The sequence below is a fragment of the Physeter macrocephalus genome, chromosome 4, assembly GCF_002837175.3.
Source record: "Physeter macrocephalus isolate SW-GA chromosome 4, ASM283717v5, whole genome shotgun sequence".
NCBI classification, from domain to species: Eukaryota; Metazoa; Chordata; class Mammalia; order Artiodactyla; family Physeteridae; genus Physeter; species Physeter macrocephalus.
This window is the reverse complement of record NC_041217.1, coordinates 75,705,269-75,730,498: the sequence shown is the minus strand read 5'-3', so window position 1 is coordinate 75,730,498 and position 25,230 is coordinate 75,705,269. Positions and strand designations below refer to the sequence as shown.

At 40.5% G+C, this 25,230-nt stretch overlaps 1 protein-coding gene across 6 annotated transcripts in view; it reads right to left on the bottom strand.

Annotated features, from left to right (window-relative positions):
- OTUD7B (OTU deubiquitinase 7B) overlaps positions 1 to 25,230 on the bottom strand; it is a 57,543-nt gene that overhangs the window by 13,361 nt on the left and 18,952 nt on the right. For all 6 annotated transcript variants that reach the window (XM_007114417.4, XM_007114415.4, XM_028488890.2 and 3 more), the window contains 5 exons: positions 12,730 to 12,879; positions 8,666 to 8,854; positions 6,534 to 6,761; positions 4,975 to 5,076; positions 3,305 to 3,432 (listed from right to left, as the gene is read on the bottom strand). In XM_007114417.4, coding sequence (XP_007114479.1) covers positions 3,305 to 3,432; positions 4,975 to 5,076; positions 6,534 to 6,761; positions 8,666 to 8,854; positions 12,730 to 12,814 — 732 coding nt within the window. In that variant the 5' untranslated portion in view covers positions 12,815 to 12,879. The remainder of the gene's footprint in view (positions 1 to 3,304; positions 3,433 to 4,974; positions 5,077 to 6,533; positions 6,762 to 8,665; positions 8,855 to 12,729; positions 12,880 to 25,230) is intronic.

The following is a 25,230-nucleotide window of genomic DNA, read 5'->3' as shown; positions in this document are numbered from 1 at the left end:
AGCTTTTGTCTAGGTTGTTCCTTCTGCGTGGAGCAGCCCACTCCATATCCACCTGGTGAATAATTTCTCAACTGTCAGGAAAGAACTCAAGTATCACTCCTCTATGAAGCCGTTCCTAAATCTCCCTGGTACATCAACCACTCACTCCTTCCTTTGTGCCCTCCCTCCTCAACTGCCATATAGACTTCGATCATAGAAGTCATAACCTGTTACTTTGTTGCAATTATGTATTTACATGTCCATCTCCTACTACTGCTCCTAAGAACCAGGACCATGTTTTATGCAATATGCCTAGTACCTACTATGTGATCAGTAATCAGTAAATACATGCTCAGTAAAACTATTAATTTTTATTAAAGGAGCAGAAGGAGTAGTACAAACAATCTTAAAATACCATATTGGCTTTAGGATGTATATGATGATTTGGAAGAAAGTCTATATTATTAATTATATTTGGCCTATATAAGTGTTAAAATGAGTTTATACTTTAAACACACATTGACATAGTAGAAAGAATCACACTGTAAACATGAGAGGTATCAGAACAAATTTAACAGGAATTAAAGAGCTATTGTGACCACATTTTACTTTAACAATAAAAAAAAAGACAAAGCTATTTTCAATGTGTAAAATTCTATCACAGATTTTTTCAACTAAAAATACAAAAGAACAATGCACAGGTTATATATGGGGTGCTCTGGTCACTCTGATAAATGGTCCCTGATACACATTCATGAGGATCTGTCTCCCTCTTGCTCTCACCTATTTTTGTTTGCTGTTTTTATACACACAGCCACTAGGTGGTGTACCCTCCTAGGTTGAAAATGTTCTTACTGTGTTTTACCACCATTTTTAACAACAAAACAAGGAGGCCTGGGCAATCAAAACCAATTTAGTTTGTTTGGTGTTTGGTACTGGCTAAAAGTAGCTGCCCAGTCTGTCACTCCCTTCCCCACCCCACTATAATGCTATGAATGGTCTGAGCTAAAACAATTATCTCGTTTCCATATGGAACTTTCAATGTGCTGAGCAAAAGGAGTAAAGAGATAGCTCCTTCAATATCTACTATCCTCCAGGCATGTATTTCCATTTGAGGACTTTGAGAGGGAATAGATGGCTGACCAAGAATAGAACTTGGGTATTTCTGGGTCTCCTGGCTAAATACCATCATAGTCTAACCTCACCTTTAAAATAGTAACTATAACAGCTTAATATAGCTGGAATTGGGCCTACCTATCCTCTGACTGTGGCTATCATGTCTACTTTACTAGCTGGCATGATCTGGTTTGGTCTTTACCTGTCTCTGAAGTGGTCTAATCTAAGGTTCAGGTATAGCCTGAATTCAACAATGAGGAAGGCAAACTCTAGGCTAGCTCTAGCTCAGGCCAAAAAAGCTCTCCACATAGTCCAGCTCAGCTCACCAGACTGCCAGGGGAGTTGGTGTCAATAAAGAATGCTGTTTACTTGGCCTTGCCCCTGTGCATTTCTTTCCCTCAGGAATCTTCTGGGGCAGACTGGCTGATCAAAGACCAGATTCTGATCTTAATATCATCCTAATTTTAAGGTTGAGTTCTTTATTTTTGAGAAAGAAACATAACACATTCTACTTCCATATTTTAAATCTTGAGAACATAAAATTCTAATAACTGAAACAAACAAAAATCTGTTAGTTCTATATTATGGCCAGTTATGATAGAGCAATAAAAAGAGAGGGAACGCCTGCCAGTTGGCTTCCCTGGTGGCGCAGTGGTTGAGAATCTGCCTGCCAATGCAGGGGACACGGGTTCGAGCCCTGGTCTGGTTAGATCCCACATGCCGTGGAGCAACTAGGCCCGTGAGCCAAGAGTGGCCCCCGCCCGCCGCAAGTGGAGAAAGCCCTCGCACTGAAACGAAGACCCAACACAGCCATAAATAAATAAATAAAATTTAAAAAAAAAAAATTAAAAAAAAAAAAGGGCTTCCCTGGTGGCGCAGTGGTTGCAAGTCCACCTGCCGATGCAGGGGACACCGGTTCGTGCCCCGGTCCGGGAGGATCCCTCATGCCGCGGAGCAGCTGGGCCGTGAGCCATGGCCGCTGAGCCTGCGCGTCCAGAGCCTGTGCTCCACAACAGTGAGAGGCCCGCGCACCACCAAAAAAAAAAAAAAAAAAAAAAAGGAAGGGAAAAGAAGCTGAAAATTAGGTTTCTGAAGAGATATTCCCATATTAATGCCAGAAACACCCAGCTTTACATACATGGCAAAAATAAAAAAGATATACATGAAGAGCAGGAGATAAACATAGAAGACAGAGAAGCAGGGCAAAAGGAAATAGGAAGACTCATTATCTTTATGTAACTGTATAACGTCATTATTAAAGGGAAGGGAATCGGCAAACTTTTTTCCGTAAAGGGCCAGACAGGAAATATTTTAGGCTTTGCGGTGGGGCAATGTGCAGCTTCTATATTCTGCTGCTGTAGCACAAACACATGTAAATGAGTTGAGTTGGGGAGGCTGTGTTCCAATAAAAATTTTTTTTTAACAAAAACAGTGGGTGGGATTTGACCCACAGGCCATATTTTGCCCAGCCCGTTTATAGGGATGGAAAGTACAAACAGTCCAGTGCTGCTTTTTTTCTTTTTTCTTTTTTTTTTTTGGCTGCATCGTGGTGGTGGGGACTGAACCCGGGCCATGGCAGTGAAACCGCCGGAGTCCTAACCACTGGACCACCAGGGAACTTCCCAGTGTTGCTTTCTTATACGAAAGCAGCCTCAACATCTACTAAACCCCTGAGAAGTACCAATTTAACTCAACTCAACATCTGCTGAACTTCTAAGAAGTACCATTCAAACTCATGCTTTTACAATTTTTTAACAAATAAATTGAACATATGAAAAACAAACGGTATATATGGCCAAAACTATTTTTACGCATTTACATTTCTATAATGGTTGAAAACATAAGTCCTTAAAAATTGGTCTAGCCTTATTATAAGCAAAAAAACAAAACAACACAAAAATCCTATGAGCTTGTCGTATTTCATTTTGCAAAAGACTGCCACTAAAGGCTTATCGAGTGCCTATCGGGTAGAAAAGCACAACGTTAGATACCTCCTCTACAAGTCTCCACTTCCCCACACCAGTTCTCATAACTCTATCAGAAGGCATGCACCCTATGGTGGTATCTGAATTTTCAACCATTTCCAGGATTACAAGAGGAGTAACACTGACCTAAGCACCTAAGTAGGAGACATTTCCTACTGGTAGGCACTGAGCATTTCCCCTAGGTAACTTTGGGAAACAAAGTGCTCCTGCCCAAGCTCCCTCACCTCTTTATTCTGCTGAGTTTGCTGCCACCTCCAGCGCCGTTTTAATGCTTCCTTCTCCGCTCCCTTCTCCATTAGTGCATACAAAGCTTTCCGTAGCATCAAGTCCCGATCATGGAAACCCCACATCCCTATGGCAAGAAAACATGATGGTTAAGACACCCTACCTTGACTCAACTCCACTTATTAATTATGATACACAGACCCTGGCATGAAGGAAATCAGGCTGAAGCCCAGGTTCAAAGAAACCCCTGCTGTGACTTGGGGGAAAGGTAATCAAGAAAGAAAAGATGTTCCTATTCTGGAGGTTCAGAAACTTTGAGAACCTGAAAGTGGGGGATATACCACATCCTACAAACTCCTGACAAGAAGCCTTTACTCGTGATACCAAGTCTAACAAATTAAAATACAGAGTGGGAATTCCCTGGCCATCTAGTGGTTAGGACTCCTTGCTCTCACTGCCAAGGGCCTGGGTTCGATCCCTGGTCGGGGAACTAAAATCCCATAAGCCTCGTGGTGCGGCCAATTAAAAACAAATTTTTTAAATAAATAAAGTAAATAAATAAAGTAAAATACAGAGTAGCAGCAGATAAGATGGGTCTGGCACATGGCAATCAGCATCAAAGCTTGAGGGGTGGTTGGAAAATGGGGACTTTTTTTAAAAGCTAAGGCAAATAATATATTGAATTATAAACAGGCATAACAATTTAAAGAAAACAAGTCAATAATTATGTAATATTTTTATATGGTGACAGATGGTAACTACACTTAACATGGTGATCATTTTGAAATATATAGAAATATTGAATCGCCATGTTGTGTACCAGGGTATAACAATGTTGTAGGTCAATTATACTTCAAAAACAAACTCATAGAAAAAGAGATCAGATTTGTGGTTACCAAAGGCAGGGGGAATTGGATGAAGGTAGTTAAAAGGTACAAAGTTCCATTTACAAGACTATTGAGTACTAGGGGTGCAATGTACAACATGATAAATATAATTACACTGCTGTACATTATATATGAAAGTTGTTAAGAGAGTAAATCCTAAAAGTTCTCATCACAAGGAAAAAAGAATTTTTTCTATCTCTTTAATTTTGTATCCATGAGATGATGAATGTCCACTAAACTTATTGTAATCATCTCATAATGCTTGTAAGTCAAATCACTATGCTGTATGAAACTTATACAGTGCTGTATGTCAATTATATCAATAAAACTGGAAGAAAAAAAAGAAAGAAAAAGAAAAAGACATTATTCTAGATTAGACATACATTAAAAAATAATAATAAACAAGTTTCACAGGGGACTGATGAAAACGTATCTTTTTTATATACCAAAAGAATAAATACTTAGTGGAATTATATGCATACACATACAGTATACTGCTTGCTTACTGCTGCGCATTACTTCTGGGGGCCAGCTCTCAGAGTGGGACTTGTGTTAAATCCTATGTACTCCATACGATTTCTCAGCAAGACTGAAAAACCAGGGCAGGGCTCTCTTCCATCTCCTCCTGCGCCAGTGAGCGTGCACGCACACACACACACATAGCCGCGCTCTGAGCCATCACTTCTGTCTGAGATCAAGAATGGTTGGATCAAGTCCTTCACATGAGATTTAACTACTGCTTCCTTTCTATGAGGGAATGAAGGACCATTTTCAAGACTCACCAAGAGAGGCTGCGTGCAGGAGGCAGTTTCCATCTCCCGTAGTTGCCAAAGGAAGGAGCCTCTGACAGGTGGGGTCCACACTCACCCACCAGTTCAAACGCCCTACAGAAACAGGAGGAAAAGGAGAGGAGCAGATGATGCATAAAGTTCTCCCTACTTCCCTATTTCTAAAACAGACTCCAAATTTGCCTCCTCTAGGAAGCCTATCCAAAATCAAACCATCACTCTATTACTCTGTGTATCTTCTTCACTTATATCTGGTTCATCAGAATCTGGTGAGCACAACTGGTTAGATCAGTGGTTCTTAAGTAGGGACAATTTTGTCCCCAAAGGGACATTTGCCAACGTCTGGAAATATGTTTGGTTGTCACAAGTGGTGGGGCGATGCTACTGTCATCTAGTGCGTAGAGGCCAGGAAGGCTGCTAAACACAATATAATGTACAAGGCAGCTCACACAACAAAGAATCATCTGGTCTTAGGTGTCAGTAGTGCTAAGATTGAACAACCCTGGGTTGGATGATGAGGCCTAGGTCATAGGTCGAAATCTGTGCTGGCTACTTGGTCTGGCTCTGATTTCTTCACTCTGGTCAGGAGACCAGCAGACACTGTAGCAATAAAGGTCAGCACAAATCCATCATCAGTAAAAGAAAAACAACCCAACACGTATATTCAAAGTGTCTTGCAAGTATCTGCATATATGACAGTAAGCATGTCACCATGTATGTGGTACGACTTTAAAGACATGAGCAATAAGACAAAGTACTTAAAATACCCAAGAAAATGAGTCTCAATTCTGTAGTCATCCTACAATTGCTGATCCATTACTTATATAAGGAAAATATTTTATGAATGATGCTTAAAAGTTTTCTTGAATTACTGGACAGTCTACTGAAAGAAAAACTGGCCTATAATCACAGCAGTCAGATAAACTGCTTACTACTTAAAAAATTGTAAATAGATGCACACGATTAGTATAGAAGGGCACAAAGTGAAAAACACGACCTTCCTTTCTGTGCCCCCACCTCCTACCCCCCGTCCTTCTTCCATGGGAGGTTTATAATAACTGACTAGCTTTCCCAGAAATCCCAGCTGCCTCACCCCATCATACCAACAAATTTTAAATATAATTTAAGACAAACATAATTTTAAAGGTAAATAAATCTTCTGGGAAAGGTTCGTATAAATAAGTGTGACTTAGTTTAATCACCACTGTGCATCATCTACAGCATTGGTTCTTTCTGTCCACAAGGTGTGCCAGAGCCAATTATAATTCATTTATATTTTTTTTCATGTATTGATTTGTAGGCCTTTCACATGTGTATCTGGTTTCCCTTCAATCAAACAGGAAATTTCCAGAGGAAAGTGTCTTATTTGTGTCCTTTAACTTGAAGAAGCACCTAGCTCAGTACATGTCTCTCTGACTGACTGCCGAGTTTGACTGCAATCAGTCAGACCACAGGCTGAGACTGGAAGCTGCTTGTCAAGCCCAGCCCCTCCGTGTGGCTGCCTAGAGGTGGAGAGCAGAGGGAAGAGCATGGGAAAGGAAGTGCTCACTGACCTGCCTGCTCCAAGGCAACCAGCATGGACTGCTCAATGAGGTCTCTCTCTATGAAGCTGCGAAAGTCTTCATTGTACACAGTGAGATCTGGAAGCTGGAAGGCACAGATGGGCATTTCCAGGGGGTGCTCACTGCTCCCCCCACCCCCACCATTGGAGGAGACATGGGACCGGGCCAGGGAAACAATGCTGGAGCTGGCGTGGGAGATGCCCCTAGACAGGCGTTTTTCTGCAATGAGAAATGGAGTCACCTTAGAACAAACACAACCCACTCAGAGAACTTTCCACTCATGAGGTGATGGTTACCTCTTGACAAGGTTTCCAGTGAGGGAAAAACTGTAAGTCTAACTGGCTACCAAATTTCATGACCCTCTTTCTCATGCCAAATACAGTTGGAGAAACATAGAAAGTGGCATTTTCACAGGCACTCACATTAGCACCAAATATACGTTCCTCTTTCTACCCTTTTGCCTGAACTTCTCTCCATGACACTGTCTTCTTCCACTTCCATTTCCCAACATAATAGGGACCCTTCATTTGGCAACTTAGCCATTGTTTGGTGGGAGGAAGAGGGAATAAGGGAAATGGAGTTTCATTTGGCTACACTGAGTCAAATAATCTCTCTGATAATTTTCAGGGCCTTGGAGAATGTAGAGAAGGATTTCCGTTATAGAAAATTAATGACAAATCTTACACATTCGGGAACTTTCTTATCTACCATCAATAACATTTATTTATATTATTTACTACAACTTTTCTTGATACTCATATTTATCAGAAATTTACAGGTACAGTCAATTCTTACTTAACATACTACATACTACATACATACATACTACATACTTAACATACTACAGGGGAAGGCGGTAATATAGATAGTGCCCCAAATTATTTCATTTGTTTTGAATACATGGCACTCCAGCAGATATTCCAGTGTGATCATAATTTGCTCAGTATAGTATTAAAATTCATTTGCATGGCTTGAGTTATATAATGACTATCAGAAAGAGCTAAAAATTATATTGGGTATCAGGTCTTAATCCAATATTTGCCAGGGATGATGCACAAAGTAAGTAGTTAGTCTAAAGTTATTTTATAGTGTTATTTTTTAAACTTTTTAAAGGTATTTTAAAAGTACCACATGCCCATGGTAAAAAATCAAAATACTACCAAAAGGTTTGAAGTGTTACAAAGAAATGTCCCTCTCATTCAAAATTCCTGATCCCTTCCCCAGAGGCGACGTTTTGTATCCTTCTAGAATTTTTTTGCCGTGCCGTGTGGCGCGGTATGTGGGATCTTAATTCCCCAACCAGCGACTGAACCCGTGCCTCCCTGCAGTGGAAGCACGCAGTCCTAACCACTGGACCACCAGGGAATTCCTAGAATTTTTTATGCACATAAAAGCACAAATAACTTTTATAATAATTTTTAAAAACATAAACAGGAACATGCTATATATACTGTTCTGCATCTTACCTTTCTCAATAGATTTTAGAGATTTTTCCAAAATAGCACATCAAGTTCTACTTAATTCTTTCTAATGGCTTCCAAGTATTCCATAATATGGATGATTACAATTTATTTAACCACTCCTCTACTAATGGATAATTAAAAGTTGTTTGCAAGCTTTAACTTTCAAGCTTTACACTACATGTCTTTGTGTCTATTTATGAATTAGGTATGTGTGTATTTATTTAAAAGGATACACACCACACAAAGACACACACACACACACAACACATATATGATAAATTCCTAGAAACAAAATTGCTGAGATAGAGTATACATGCATTTAAAAATTTTGACAGATACTAATAAATATTAACAAAATGTCCTCCAAAGGGGTAGATGATAGTGATCCTTTGAATTCTATCTTTATGTGTACCTTATCTCAACAATTAGATCGTTATTCTTCTTCCTCTATCTCTTTGAAGAAGGCATTTATACAGGATGGCACTCAAGATGCAGAAAGTGAGGGGTTCCAGCATCCGGACAGAATGAGGTCATCTCTGATCATTTGGCTGGGGAGGTGGGGGAGGAATGGAATCATCTCCAAAGGATCTCTGACTGGTCAGCAGCTGCCTCCCTTTCTTTCTACTCCGCATACAGAAACAGCCCTCAGCACCCCAATACCTTGAACGATGTCATCCTGCCGCTGTAGGGTGGGTCGGGGAGGGCGAGTAGACTCTCTATCAGAAAACCCCTTCTCAGGGGTCCTGGAGCCACCACTCCCCTCACTAAACGGTGGGGGCAGGTTCCCAGCATGGACCTGACGTAGCTGTTCAAAATCACTGAGGGCGGCGCTCACATCCCAATTCTTTCCTGTCAGGACACAAAGCAAAAAGTGAATTGGGTGCTGAGAGTATAGAAAAATTGAGGAAAGATACAGAACCATCATTCTAAGCATCTTATCAAAACCAGCGAGCATATACTCACGCGTACTTCAGTCATTCTCCTTTTCCTTCCCCTACTTTAATTTCCTTCACAACACTTCGAACTGGAATACCACAACTTCTTTATTTACTTATTGTCTATTTCCTAAGAAAGCCCCATGTGCATACAGAATTTGTCTCTCTGAACTGAAAGGGCCCTTGGAGACCTAGTAACCTCATTTTACAGATAAAGGAAATGAAGCCTAACGAAGTAGAGTTACTTGCCCAAAGTCACGGCTAGTTCAAACCAGGGCCTCAGCTGGACTCAAGCCCAGGTCTCCTAATTCTGAGATCCAGAGAGTTCTGAGCCTAGATGTGCTCTGGGGTGTCCTAAACCACCTGAAACTGTATACAAAGTTATAGGTATGTGCGTTTTTCTAAAAAAAGAGCTGATAGCTGCCATCAGGTTATCAAAGGGAATTGTTAATCCCCCTCAAATTTAAGAATCACGACTCTGCTGAAGAAAGCACCCAAAGGATAGATTTGTCACAGCAGATTTTTCAGTTGCTTTCTCCAGTTGAATTAGTCAATAAATAACATATTGCGTAATTGTTCACACTTCTTTCTGTTCTATTCCATTGGTCACCACCTTAATTCAATTCCTATATCACCTAGTGTCCCACCTCCAATCTACTCTAAAGGATCCCATGAGATTAATCTTTCTACAGCACAATTCTGGTCATTTCAGTTCCATAATCAAATTTTTAGTGGCTTACCACTGCCTGCAGAATAAAGTTTAGCCTCCTTTGTCTGACGTTCAAGGCTTTCTATGACCTAGCCTACTTTTCTAACCTTTCCTCTGTGCTTCAACTTCCCTGGCTATGAAAGTGGAGGTGATACCACATAGGATTGTTAAGAAGATTAAATTAACTGAAAGCACTTAAAACAGTGCTTGGCACACAGAAAGCATTATATATGTATTTACTGCCATTGTTGTTATGCTTCTTGTTATAATTATAATTCTCCAGTTAAGCTGTATTAATCATCCGTGCCAGATGAATTTACTTCTGAGCCATTAGATTCACCTCTTGCTCCAACTCCCTTTGCTCACTCTGCGTCACTCATACTGGCTTCTCTGCTGTTCCCAGAAACGTGCTAAGACTGCTCCCACCTACAGCCTTTCCACCAACTATTCCCACTGCCTAGAAGGCTCTTTCTCCAATATATCTACACAGACAATTCCTCATCTCCTTCAGATATTTGCTCAAATGTCACACTCTTAATAAGGCCTACCCTGACTACCCAACTAAAAATCACAACCTACCTCATCATTACCCTTACCATTTTCCACAGTACCTAACACCTTATACTATGTATTTAAAATTTACTTGGTTATCATGTTTATTGTTTATTGACTATCTCTCAGGCTAGAATGTAAGGGCAGAGATTTTTGTTTGTTTTGTTTTGTTCAAGCATCTAGAACCTAGTACATAATAGGTACTCAATAAATATTTGTTAAAGAATGGAGGACTTTTGTTCTGAACCAATGAATGAATAAATGATTTGTCTTGAGCACTGGATAGTTATCTCCAACTGTCTGCTAAAGTCCTTAAAATCAGGTCCTCCTAACAGTCAACATGTCTAAAACTGAACGTCTATCATCTTCCCTCCGAAAGCTTGCTTCTTCTCCTTCTTCTATATTCCCTAAATCAGTAATGGCATCAAAACCCCTCCAGGCCAGAAACTACAGTCATTTCAGCTCTTCACCATTCCTCAGACCCCACTCCTCCTCTTCCCTCACTATCTACTCAGTTCTCAAGGTTGTTTGTACCCTTGAAACATTTCTCAAATCTATTCTTTCTTGTCCATTTTTATTGTCACTACCCCAATTCAGGTCCTCATATTTTCACCTGGTCTTTTGGGAGGGGGCTCCCTAGTCTCTCTACTCTTAGCCTCTCCCCTCTATAATTTGTTCTTTACACTACAACCAGAGTTAACTTTCAAAGGAAAAAGCAATAGACAGAAAGATAGAGACAGAAAATGAGGATCAGGTCCTTTGGTTCCCTTTCTAAATTATACCTTAAATCTACCCACTTCTTATTTTGCTGTTACCACTGTAGTCCAAGTCACCATCACCTCTCACCTGAACTATGGCAACATTCTTAACTGATTTTACCACTTCATCTCTGGCCACCTTCCAATCAGTTCCATATCTTTTATCAGTACACTGTTCAGAAACTCAAACCCAATCATTTCACTCCCCTGATTAAAATCCTTCACCAGCTTCCCACCAAACATACACTGAAATGCACAACCCTTACCATGGCCTACAAAGGCCCCCCATATTCTGCTTCCTGCTAATCTAACCAGCTTCCTACCACTCTTTCTTGTACTACTCTTCCTACCTCGCTCACTATCAGTGCCAAACTCTCTCCCACCTCAGGGTCCTTGTATAAGCTACTTTTTTTTACATAAACACTCTGTGCTACATCCCTTTGTCTTGCTACTCCTGTGCATCCTTCTGTGTTCAGTTCACATGTCACTTCTTCAGAAAAAGCCTTTCTGCACTCTATATCCAAATTAGGTTTCTCTCTTAAACTTCCAGAGCACCCTCAACTATTCTTTCATAGTATGAGTGTGTGTGCACATGGGTGTGTGTGAGAGAAAGAGAGACGACAGGCAAGCATTAACTTGTAACACAGTTGTTAAAAGCCAGACTCTGAAACCAGATTGCCTAGGTTCAAATCCTACTTAACTTCTTGGACCTCAGTTTTTAAGCTGTAATACTGGGATAATAAAATCTATTTTGCAGAATGGTTGTGAGAATAAAGTAATATATTTCAAGTGCCTCATACATATTGAACACATAGAAGTGTTCAACACATGTTACAAGAGGAAGAGAAGGCATTTGAGCTGAATCTGGAAGGATGAGGAGAATTTCAAGAAAATAATGGAGGAAAGGACACTGCAGACTTAGGAGACAACTTAATATGATCAGGGAAAGGAAACAGGTCAGGCCTGGCTGGAGCACAGGAACTGTGGGAGAAGGTAGTAGGAGTTGAAACTGAAAATACAAGTTAAGGGCAAAGCCATACTGAATTAGCAAACTAGAATTTAAACCCTGATCTTCCGTTTCCAAACCAACACTATTCTCACAGGTGCCGAAGTAAATGTCATATTGCCACACCTTACTAAGGGCTGACAGCCTAGAAAATTACCTATGTGTGCTAAGAACTTGCTCCTTCCCCCACAGGCTCACCTATTTGTGTCATTATATATTTTCACCAAAAAGCATCTGTTAACTATGACTCTAAACAAAGACTCCTACTGACATGATGCCAAGCCTAAAGGACCTTAAAATCTAGAACATTCACACTTACGTATACATACAGATATAAGTAAACAAAAGCAGCTAAATGAAAACATTAAATTAATCCACTCTATATAGAATGACCCATACAAGTTAGGGAAGGAAAGACAAAAAACATGAATGATCCCAAATATGAAAATCTAATCATTTATACATAAAAAGGAAGTCTTACAGATCTAAAATTATGGTTTTAGTGGACTAATATCAATTTCACTTGCATTACCTGAGCTTAAATTGACAGTGGAGAAAGCTACCCAAAAATTCAAGGTGAAAAGGGAATTTTGCATTTTAAAATTATGGTGGGTCATACACAAAGTAGATTATTAAAAGTAACAAATGTAAGGCCTACCATACACAAAGTGTCTTTCTGATCACCTTAAATGTTCCAAATCATCCTAACGATAAATATTACATCTTATTTTCTCTCTTCTCATTCTCCCCCCAAGACTCCTTACCTTCCAGGAGATCTCGGGCCAACCCTGGCTCTGCTCCTGTGGAACGGACAAAATCTGACAGGACAGCATCCATGTCCAGGGTCATGTGATCATTAAGTACTTTCAGGCAGCTGATATAGGGAGGACATAGATCAAAATTCAGGCCTCCACCTGAGGAGGAAATAAACACATAAGGCCCAAATTACACTGGAACGGGATGATCATAGCCCATTTTCAGCAGCTTCCTAACCAAATGGGGAAACTAACTATCCTAGCTCATTCATTTCAGTAGAATTTATTATAAAGAGTAACATTTAGTTTCCTAATTTCTCATTAACATTAGTTTTTTTTCCTTTTATAAGTTTCAGGTGTCTAGCATTACAGTTCAACATCTATAAACACTACAGTGATCACCATCACAAGTCTAGTTACCATCCATTACATACAGTTCACCCATTTCACCTATATTAATTTCTTAACTACTACATTAGCCACAAAACCATAATACCACTCCAAATAATGCTCTTCCTCTACCTTTCTAGGGTATTATATTTCTACCCATCAGTTTGCTTATCCAAACTAATGGAAGGAAGCAGCAGACTACCACCCTGAAGAATTCCCCACCTGCATTATTCTCTTACATAGCGCCTGTTTATTTCCTTCTTGGCACTTGATATACCCTGAAATTATTTTAGTTGGTTGCTGTCTAGCCTCCTCCTCCAACATAAAAGTTTCTTGAAAGTACAGAGCTTGTGTGTTTTGTCCACTAATGTATCCCCAGCATGTATCCCTTGGCACATTGCTTGGCACACAGCTCTCAGCAAACATTTTACTGAATGAAGGAATACTATACACTGAATAACTTTAGAGTTGACTAGTACTCTGATGCTAGCTGAGGAAATGGGAGGAGCAAACTGGTATCTAAACTTACTCAAAATAGGGACTTCCCTGGCGGTCCAATGGTTAGGACGCTGCGCTTCCACTGCAGGGGGAATGAGTTCAATGCCTAGTCGGGGAACTAAGATCCCACAAGCTGAGCAGCACGGCCAAAAAAATTTAAAAAAATAAGACTACTCAAAGTAAAACAATCTGCGATTATGCAAAGCAGAGTGGAGATCCCAAAGGTTCATAACAAAGGTCAATCTTTGTCCACTAACTCCATGAACCCAGGAAACATGCCTTTCTCCACTCAGGACAAATGACCACCAAGTAAGTTCACCTGAAAAAGATCGCTTCTTTCAGACTTGACTTTGGCAGAAACTATGTCCCTGACCTGTCGTCCTGGCACCAATCCACATTCCTCTGAAGTTAGCAGTCCCAGAGGAGGGAGCAATAACCGAGTGAAGAACAACTTCTCACCAAAATCTGCCACTTCAGGCAGCTTTACAGTTCTCTGTAAAAGAGGACTTGTTGGTAAAGTCACCAGGCACATACCTGCCCCACCACACCCACCAGTCCCCTGCTTTGGCAGAATGCCAAAAGTAGAGTTGTCAAAGGCAACAGGGTGGCTCAGGTGACTGTCTCTTCAGAAGCATCTCCTTCTAAACAACCTAAACTCTAAGGGTGATTCTCAGGTACTTTTTCATCACACCTCCCCTGACCCCAAGACACAGCTTCTTTAGTGGTGTGATCAGATCCTAATTATCTAAATTCCTTAGAAATAGTAAGGCAAATAAACAGCAGTGATTTGTGGGTTATAAAACCAGTAGGCCACTAACTTAATAACTTCATGTAGAATTTTTTTTTTTTTTTTTGGAGAGAGATGGCAAAATAGAAAGTATTCCTTCTTGTACTGTTCCATGAGTACAAGAGGTCCAGGAGCAGAGGGACATGTTTAATTCCTATTTGTAGCCACAACATCTAGCACAGCATCTACATTACTGTTGACAGTCAATAAATGCCTGATGAATAAATGATTAAATGACTAACTGAACCTCCACATCAGCCACCACCAAACCAATCAATTTGAGGCTTAACTCAGAAGATCAGAAATGTGAGGGTGGGACTTCCCTGGTGGCGCTGTGGTTAAGAATCCGCCTGCCAGTGCAGGGGACACAGGTTCGATCCCTGGTCCGGGAAGATCCCACATGCCGCGGAGCAACTAAGCCTGTGCGTCACAACTACTGAGCCTTCACTCTAGAGCCTGCGAGCCACAACTACTGAGCCTGAAAGCTGCAACTACTGAAGCATGCATGCCTAAAAAGCCCGTGCTCCACAAGAGAAGCCACCGCCGTGAGAAGCCCGCGCACCGCAACGAGGAGTAGCCCCCGCTCACCGCAACTAGACAGAGCCCGCACCCAGCAATGAAGACCCAATGCAGCCAAAAATAAATAAGTAAATAAATAAAACAAAAATAAATTTTAAAAAAAAACATAAACAGAAGAGAAATTCAAGGGTACTTCATCTTTCACATCACCCCACTATTTCTAATGGTCTGTCCCAGTCCCAATCCATCTCTCAAAGTTTTACAAACTCTCCTTTCTAAAGAGACATCAACATACTGTCACTTCCACCACCCTCATATCAGAAGAGTTCTACCTACACTTATATATATTAGCTGGGTGACTTTGGTCAAATTACTTACAGGGTGTCAGTTGCTTCTTGTATATCCTAGACTTGGATTCAATGACTTCTAAGATCCTTCCCAGGTTTAAAAAATGAACTTCTTTAGTTCACTACAGCCTCAGAAACTATGATCCTTACATTCTCTTTTGGTCTGCATATTATCAATGTCTAATTTACTTCCATTTTAATATCACAACTGTCAGAAAAGACTACCATTACATAAAGAACTTTAGGCCTAAGATACCTCAAATTCAAAATGTTGTTATTAAACAACTTAGTTCCTCAGATAAAGTACTTAAGAATTAAATTCCTTCAAAATTCACAGATGAATAAGTGGTTTCCCTTTCCTCTAATACAGACAAGAATTCCTTCTTCAAGCCCATTTTAGTCACTGTCTTAGGTCACAGGGCATGGTAGCAGCCCAAATAACTTAAACACATGAATAATCCAAAACCAAGAGCACAGCTGCAAAATGAATTTCAACCTTCTCTCTTAAAAAAACATGCAAAGGAACTTGGTAAAGCCACTCTAATAACTAACTGAAAAGATGTGGGAAATATAAAGTAAGTACACAAATAACAATCAACAAAAAGGTACTCAGTAGGAGAGGAGTTGATTAAGCCATAGGCTTATAGGCAATTTCCCAGCCAGCCAGAGGCTTTTGAGTGAGAGAAGCCAATGAAAACCATCAATGTCATGGCATCGTAGACCTCATATGCCAACATAGTAGGATATTCTTTTAAAAAAATATTTTAAAAAAATAATTTCAAAAAAAAAAAGAGAATTAATTCTGAGTAAGTCATCTGAAAAATAAATAAATAAATAATTTCAGGTCCAACATTATCTAGAATGACTTGCTCAAAAATTCGAAGCACTAAACCAAACTTCTTGGCAGCCCATTCTTATATTTGATGTCTCCAGGTGCATGCCATGGACTCCACCCTAACCCCACCCAACAGGTGAGGACTGCAGCTTTTGTTACATCACTACCAACACCTGGCTTGAGCTTCTTAAATTCCAAATGGGAATATCCAAGGCAATGACTAAGACTCACAGTCCTTGACTCTCAGCACACAGGAAGGAAAAAAAAGAAAACAAAACACTGGCTTTCAAACTTTCAAATGAAACAGAAGAGGTACTCAAATATTTGTTGATTGAATGGTGTTTAGACAAATCTAAACTGGAGTCAAAATCCTCCAACCTTCCAGTTGGTGGGACTTTAGCAATTATGTAAACCAATGTCTGCTCCAATGCAAGAATCCTTCTATTACATCTCTGACAGATAAATCATCCAGTCTCTATGTGAATACAAGCTCTGATGGAGACTCATTTCTTTGCCACAATGTCCATTTTATTGTTGGACAGCTCTAATTGTTAGAAAATGCTTTTTTAAACTAAATCACCAGCCCCCTCTCTCTCTCACATAATGGTCCTTGATCTCTTCTCTAGAACAATAAAATCTACTCCCAGGAATGATGGAATTTTCATGGAAAATGAATAGATAAAGCATTTCTTTCCATAAAAATTTGTTGTAGGTCAACACTGCAATGTTATCAAAAGCCAGCCAGTGCCTTTTTTTTTTCTTTTACGAAATTCTTCCTTATATCAATACTTGCTTTTTTTTTTTTTTTTTTTTTTTTTTTGCTGTACGCGGGCCTCTCACTGTTGTGGCCTCTCCCTTTGCGGAGCACAGGCTCCGGACGCGCAGGCTCGGCGGCCATGGCTCACGGGCCCAGCCGCTCCGCGGCATGTGGGATCTTCCCGGACCGGGGCACGAACCCATGTCCCCTGCATCGGCAGGCGGATTCTCAACCACTGCGCCACCAGGGAAGCCCACAATACTTGTTTTTACCTGTATTCATTCACAAATGTTTATGCTGACCCTACAGTACAAACTCAACAAGTGGAATAAATGAAGTCATGTACCTTGTTCAAAATTCACTTCTGCTGCTATCTTTGCCTCTCATCCCTACTTCCACACTTCCATGCCCTATTGAAGTGATGACAGCAATCAAGAATAAAAACTAACAAGTTAATATTAAGTAAGCACTTTCAAAAACACTACCTTATTCATTAACAACAAAACCCCTAGCGCAGGCTTATTATTCCCAGTTTACAAGTAGAGAAAGGTATAAAGTTTGAAAAGTCAGGTGGGTTACCCAAAGTCTGAACCCAGATATTTTGAACTTCCTCTCTACTGTACCATGCTGCTTCCCTAGGGACTAAGTCATTACTGATTCCCAGAACTGCACTGATTCTTATCCATTCAATTCTTTCACCATAGGAAAGGGCTGTGTCTATCTCTCAGTGTTTATTAATGACTTAGACACCTGCCTTATATTTTCCTCAGTTCAAATCCTACCACCTTCCTGAGCAATTTCAACACCCACCTGCATAATCCATCCAACATTTCTGCCTTAGAGTTTCATAATCTCATCAAATGCAAAGACCTCCATCTCCACTTCAACAACTCAGTCCTGGACCCCGCCATGCCCTGAAACCATTCCACCTCTAAATCTTCAACTCCCAACATCTTACTCTGGTTACAACCTCATCTCCCTCCAGCTTTTCCTTACTACTAAACCTGCTATCTCACCTCAAGACATCCTCACCTCAGACTAAGACATCCAATTCCTTAACCACCTTATTCATTGATTCAACAAAAATTCATGGAGTGCCTACTCTGTGTCAGGCACTACGGTCAGGACTAGGAACACAACCATGAACTAGACATAATCTCTATCCTCACAAAGCTTCCAGTATGGGGGAAAAAAACTATAAAATTTCACAATTATAATCATAATAGGGAAAAATATTGGGGGGAGGGGTGTTATAGCCTATAGGGAGTCAGGAAAAGCTTTCCCAAGAAAGTGACGTTACACCTAAGAACTGACGAACGAGTAGGCATTGGAGACAAACTAAGAAAGAAAGAATGCTCTCAGCAGAGGAAACACATATCAGTGTTCTGTGGCAAGGAGGAACACAGAAGTGAAAATGGTGCAAAATGAGGATGAAGAAAGGGCCTAGTGGACCCTAATGAAGATTGAGATTTTTATCCTAAAAGTAATGAGAAGGCTTTGAAGGGTTGTAGGCAGGGATAGGACATGATCAGATTTAAATCATTAAAAGATCACCCTGGTTGCAGTGGGAAGAATAGTTTGTAGGGAACACACGTGGATTTAGGGAGACTTGTTTAGAAAACTACTGGAAAAGAGATGATGGTGAGCTAGACTAGGATGAGAGCGGAGAAGACTGAGAAAAATAGATAGATTCCACTTTGTTCCTTCTTACCTACCTGAACATAAACACGAGTGATGACTTTATTTTCCTGTAAAAACCTATCCTTATCCTTCCATTTCATTGGCCCAACCTGGATGGACCCCACATTCAACTTCTCTGCTACTAAATAGGGCTACTGCACAAGACAAGATCACATAATACTACAGAGCAACGTGACTACAGATATATGCTGTTCCATCTCATTCCTTTCAATGAAACACTGCAGTCTTTTGCTTGACCTTGGTACCTAACCAGTCTTCTCAGCTACTACCCCACACCTTTGCCATTCTCCCTGAGCCTCCCACCAAAACCTTATTACCTCCCTTACTCCTGGTAGATGACCTTCCCTCTGACTTCCCAGAAAAAATAATGAAACGCAGCAAGAGGAGTTCCTTCAGGTTTCCTCCTCTGCCCTACCTGCCGGCTGCTATTCTCTTCTTCCCTGCAAAACTCCTTAAATTAGACTACAGTCACTGATGCTACTTTCTCACCTTATGGTCAGTCCTCAACCTACTAAAATGGGCTTCTATAGAAAGACAATGGCACCACTGTCTTATAGATATAAGATCATCACCATCCTACTTACTGCTTATCTAAAGTATCTCTTTATAGGGACTTCCTTGGTGGTGCAGTGGTGCTCAAGCCCTGGTCCAGGAAGATCCCACATGCCGTGGAGCAACTAAGCCCATGTGCCACAACTACTGAGCCTGCGCTCTAGAGCCCATGAGCCACAACTACTGAGCCCACGCTCTAGAGCCCGCAAGCCACAACTACTGAGTCCGTGTGCTGCAACTACTGAAGCCCGTGCGCCTAGAGCCCATGCTCCACAACAAGAGAAGCCACCACAATGAGAAGCCCACACACCGCAACGAAGAGTAGCCCCCGCTCAACGCAACTAGAGAAAGGCCGTGCGCAGCAACGAAGACCCAACACAGCCAAAAATTAATTAATTAATTAAGTAATTTTTAAAAGTGCATTCACAGTCCCCAACTCTTTCCAACTCACCCAGGAATCCCACAGGCACTTCAACCTCAGCACATAAAAACATGAGCCCATTCTCTATCTCTGTCCCCCACCCTTTCAAGCTATTCTTCTTCTGGTATTGCCTATTCTAGCAAGTGGTACCACCATCCCTCCTATCACTCAAGTCACAAGCCTGGGAACCACCCTGGATTTCTCTTGTGCCTTTTCCTCGCTTACAAGTAGTTCTTTACTAAGGTTTACTAATTTTAACCTTAAAAAATTCTCAAATCCATCCAACACCTTCAGATATTCATAACCTGGACCCCAGTAAGTAGCTTCCTAATTTCTCCCTCTTCCACTCTCCAGCCACTTTTCACAGTGGTTGCTTGTAGAGGCTGATCAATCTAAAATACAAATATGATAGCATTATATCCCACTGCTCTGAATTCTTTATTGGATCCTCAGTGACTAAAGCTTAATATCCAAATTCCTATACATGACAAACGAGGCCCTTCATGATCTAGCTCTACCTAACCCTCCAGCCTTATCTACCTCCCATCATTCCCCTCCTTGTACTGGTAGTTCCCCAAGCATATACCACATGCTTCACATTTCAGTTCCTTTGTGAATGTTGTTCCCTCTGCCTGGAATGACTCCTGGCCTAGCAGGTGAATTCTTATTTTTTCTTTAAGGCTAACTTAAGTACTACCTCATCTGCAAAACCTTCCCTGGCTTCTCAAGTTAAAGTGCCTGCTTCCTCCTTGGTGTTACATCTTATACTCTACCTCTATCATATTCTTTATCACACTGCACAGTATTTGTGTTTATTTACATGTCTGTCTCCCCACTAAACCATGAGCAATTTGAGGGTAGGAATCTTGTCTTGTTCATCCTGTATTCCTAGCATCCAAGCACCTGGCAGGTACTCAATTTTTGTTCAGATGAACTGAATTCTACTTGTACAGTATCCCACTACACACACACACAAAAAAAACAGTATTGTCGATAATCAGATAATCAGTGTTGTAAACAGGCAAGTCATCTCAAAGTGTTTACAGTGTTGTAAACGCTGCTCATCTCAAATACATTTGCTTAAGATTGTAATATGATCTTATCTGCAACAGATTTCTCTCCCTAAACGTTTAGCTCAGACTAATATTAAAACCAGTCTGCATGATCTGAGTGCCCCACTACTTAATAACAGAGAAAAGTGACTTAAAATTAAATACCGACTGTAGATAATACAGCTATGTTAAAATGCGTGAGAAACTACTGACCCTACATTCTCTCATCTACAACATCCCCCAAAGTGTCCACATTCTCACACTATACCCACTCTCCTGGTCCCACTGATGCATTACAGCTGTGTCTGAGTACTCTCCAACTCCTCCCCAAACTCACTGGAAAACCACAACATTCAAGACTGTCAAGAATTTTCAAAGGTCAGCAACTCCTCCACGTCTATGATGTCAGTCCCAAGGAATCCAGACAGGGAGAAAGAGAAGGGACAGAAACCCTTAGACTTTCACACAATTCTTGACTAGGTGGGCGGGAGAGATGAAAGACTGTCTTGGCAGATTGTTTTTAGTTAATATACATCCTTCTGAGTGAAAGAAACAGAATATAACCTTCTTAGAAAAAAAAGAATTGACCGAGTTCCATACTAAAGAGACCTATATATCACTAAATGTTATAACCCAGAGGTAATAAGATGGGTCTAAATGGAAGAAAAGAAGGAAAAGGAAGTAATATGTGTTAAAGTTTTAGACACTGTTTTCATTTAAACTTCCAAACAACTCTTATAGAGGTGTGTCTGTATTGTTAACTCCATATTATAGATGGAGATGCTAAAGCTCACAAAGGTTAGATAATCTACCCAAGGTTATACAGTTTGAAAAAGTGGTAGAACCAGAATCTTTATGAGTCCAGCCAATCTGACTCCCAAGACCAGACACTTGCACTAAGTCACACTTAGTCCAGGGAGGAGGACTGAGGAAACACAGGCAGTCCGCCATGTGAAAGTCCACCCTCACTGCTTCAACTCCTTTCAACTCCACCTGGAGAGAGAGAATAGGCTCTGGATTCAGACAGATCTAGGTTCAAATCCCTGATCTACTACTAACGGTGGTGCAATCATGGGCAAGTAATATGACTGTTTTGTGCCTCTGTTCCTTCATGTTAAATTGGGGGAAATACCTACACTTCAGACCTCTTGTTAGGATTAAATAACTTAAGATATGAAAAGCCTTTAGGGCAGTGCCTAGCACACAGTAAGTTCTCCAAAAATGTCAGTTGCTTTCTTGCCTAATTCCCTCCCACGCGCTCTGCCTCACTCCACTGTATGCCCAACACAGCCTCTGTATCTCTCCTTCAGAAGCTCCCCCTACTTCTCCAAACAAACCCTCCAGTCCTACAACTGTTTCCAAGGCACAGTCTTAACACATACACACTGTACATGCTCTATCACTCCCATTCCAGTGTCTTTCAACTCCTCAAGTCCTCAAGAAAACGTCATAAAGGGAACTCCCTTAGTTGCATCTTCTACCAGATGGTCCCTCAAAAAAGAGCAAAAGAAAAATGTCTGTCCTCTCCTAGAGGTACAGACATAGCTAAATAGCTCCTTCATCCCCAAATCTCCAGGAACAGCAATTTCACACATATTGACCAAAATTCTAATGCCTTAATCTACCAGCCCTATCTCCCCACCTTACTACTCTCCTCATTCCAGATTCAAAGACTCTATAATATTCACCTAATCTCATGCACAATGTCTATTTTCTTGGATTATTGGAAGGAATAATCCTACTCACCCTGCACAATTCTGAGATGTTTTCTACCTCCACTACAGTGTGTACTTGGGGAATGTCTATTTTCTCCCCCAAAAACAAACTTAAGAGAAAAAAACTTAACCCGATCATATAATTTACCACTCCCAAAACAATGCTATTGTGTATACACACCAGTAAGGACTCAAGAATTGGCCCCTGGACTTTATCACTACAACTGGTATGTGTATGAGTCAGAACAAGATTTAACTATTTCTTTTCAAAAGTTTCTAGTTTTTATCGGGCTACAAACAGCAAAATAAATTTCTAAGAGACAAATCCCATAAATAGCCAAATGCTAATATACAAATGAGACAGAAGTTCACAGAGAACTCCTTATGAACTGGTATTTGTCTTTTCAGTGCTACTGATAAAAGGCTCCCTGGATTACAGTTATTGGGGAAATTTAATAATTTGGAAGGCTTGTACAATGGAAGTGACCTTTGGAAAAATAAGGGCAGAGACAGTCACAGAGAAAGTCTATTATTATAATATTGGCACAAGAGTAACTTGAATAGAAACAGAAACCATGTTAATGTTTATTTTTTTTAGATCCAGACCAGTATGTCTATTTGCCACACACAATGAAGTTTTTCTTTTTCCTTTCAGCTAAGGTGGAGGATAGCCCAAGGTTTGATTCTCAATAAGTTCAACTTTTAAAAGAATAGCCTGTAAAAACAAAAGTTCTACTGAGCCCTTAAAAATAGGACTTCCCTGGTGGCGCAGTGGTTAAGAATCCGCCTGCCAGTGCAGGGGACATGGGTTCAAGCCAGGTCCAGGAAGATCCCACATGCTGCAGAGCAACTAAGCTGGTGCCAACACAGCCTCTGTATCTCTCCTTCAGAAGCTCCCCCTACTTCTCCAAACAAACCCTCCAGTCCTACAACTGTTTCCAAGGCACAGTCTTAACACATACACACTGTACATGCTCTATCACTCCCATTCCAGTGTCTTTCAACTCCTCAAGTCCTCAAGAAAACGTCATAAAGGGAACTCCCTTAGTTGCATCTTCTACCAGATGGTCCCTCAAAAAAGAGCAAAAGAAAAATGTCTGTCCTCTCCTAGAGGTACAGACATAGCTAAATAGCTCCTTCATCCCCAAATCTCCAGGAACAGCAATTTCACACATATTGACCAAAATTCTAATGCCTTAATCTACCAGCCCTATCTCCCCACCTTACTACTCTCCTCATTCCAGATTCAAAGACTCTATAATATTCACCTAATCTCATGCACAATGTCTATTTTCTTGGATTATTGGAAGGAATAATCCTACTCACCCTGCACAATTCTGAGATGTTTTCTACCTCCACTACAGTGTGTACTTGGGGAATGTCTATTTTCTCCCCCAAAAACAAACTTAAGAGAAAAAAACTTAACCCGATCATATAATTTACCACTCCCAAAACAATGCTATTGTGTATACACACCAGTAAGGACTCAAGAATTGGCCCCTGGACTTTATCACTACAACTGGTATGTGTATGAGTCAGAACAAGATTTAACTATTTCTTTTCAAAAGTTTCTAGTTTTTATCGGGCTACAAACAGCAAAATAAATTTCTAAGAGACAAATCCCATAAATAGCCAAATGCTAATATACAAATGAGACAGAAGTTCACAGAGAACTCCTTATGAACTGGTATTTGTCTTTTCAGTGCTACTGATAAAAGGCTCCCTGGATTACAGTTATTGGGGAAATTTAATAATTTGGAAGGCTTGTACAATGGAAGTGACCTTTGGAAAAATAAGGGCAGAGACAGTCACAGAGAAAGTCTATTATTATAATATTGGCACAAGAGTAACTTGAATAGAAACAGAAACCATGTTAATGTTTATTTTTTTTAGATCCAGACCAGTATGTCTATTTGCCACACACAATGAAGTTTTTCTTTTTCCTTTCAGCTAAGGTGGAGGATAGCCCAAGGTTTGATTCTCAATAAGTTCAACTTTTAAAAGAATAGCCTGTAAAAACAAAAGTTCTACTGAGCCCTTAAAAATAGGACTTCCCTGGTGGCGCAGTGGTTAAGAATCCGCCTGCCAGTGCAGGGGACATGGGTTCAAGCCAGGTCCAGGAAGATCCCACATGCTGCAGAGCAACTAAGCTGGTGTGCCATAACTACTGAGCCTGCGCTCTAGAGCCCACGAGCCACAACTACTGAGCCCGCATGCCACAACTACTGAAGCCTGTGCACCTAGAGCCCGTGCTCCACAACAAGAGAAGCCACCGCAATGAGAAGCCCGCGCACCACAACAAAGAGTAGCCCCCGCTCGCCGCAACTAGAGAAAGCCCGCACGCAGCAACGAAGACCCAATGCAGCCCAAAATAAAAAATATATAAATACATAAATTTATAAAAAAAAATATTCTCATTACTGAACTTTTGACATGGGAGAAAAATAAATACTACAAATCAACAGAGGCTAGTCTAATAGCAAAACACACTATTTCTCTAGAATCAACCCTCAAATATTCAGTAGCTGACAACCTTCTCTCCCCTTCTTGATTCCTAACTACTGGTCATTTCACTGTCAATTACAGAACTTCCATTCAAGGGAAGAAACAGCAGAAGGGAAAAAAATTCCAATTACTATCCTATCTGAGATTAGTTATCCACAGGAAATTAATTCACTTTGTAAATTCCTTCTGATAAATTAACTTCCTTCAGCATACAACTACTAATTTTTATAAAAGCCTCAATTAGAAAATGAAATTTGCCTTTTATAAAATGATATAATTCAGTTCAAAGAAAGACACTTTTTATTACTATTATTATTTTTTTAAATTCTCCACCTGCAAGTTCCACTGTTCCATCTTTCCTGGCTATATCTAAACCTCATTTGAACTCCCATAGGTACAATATGTGAAAAATTCACTGGCACTTGCTGTTA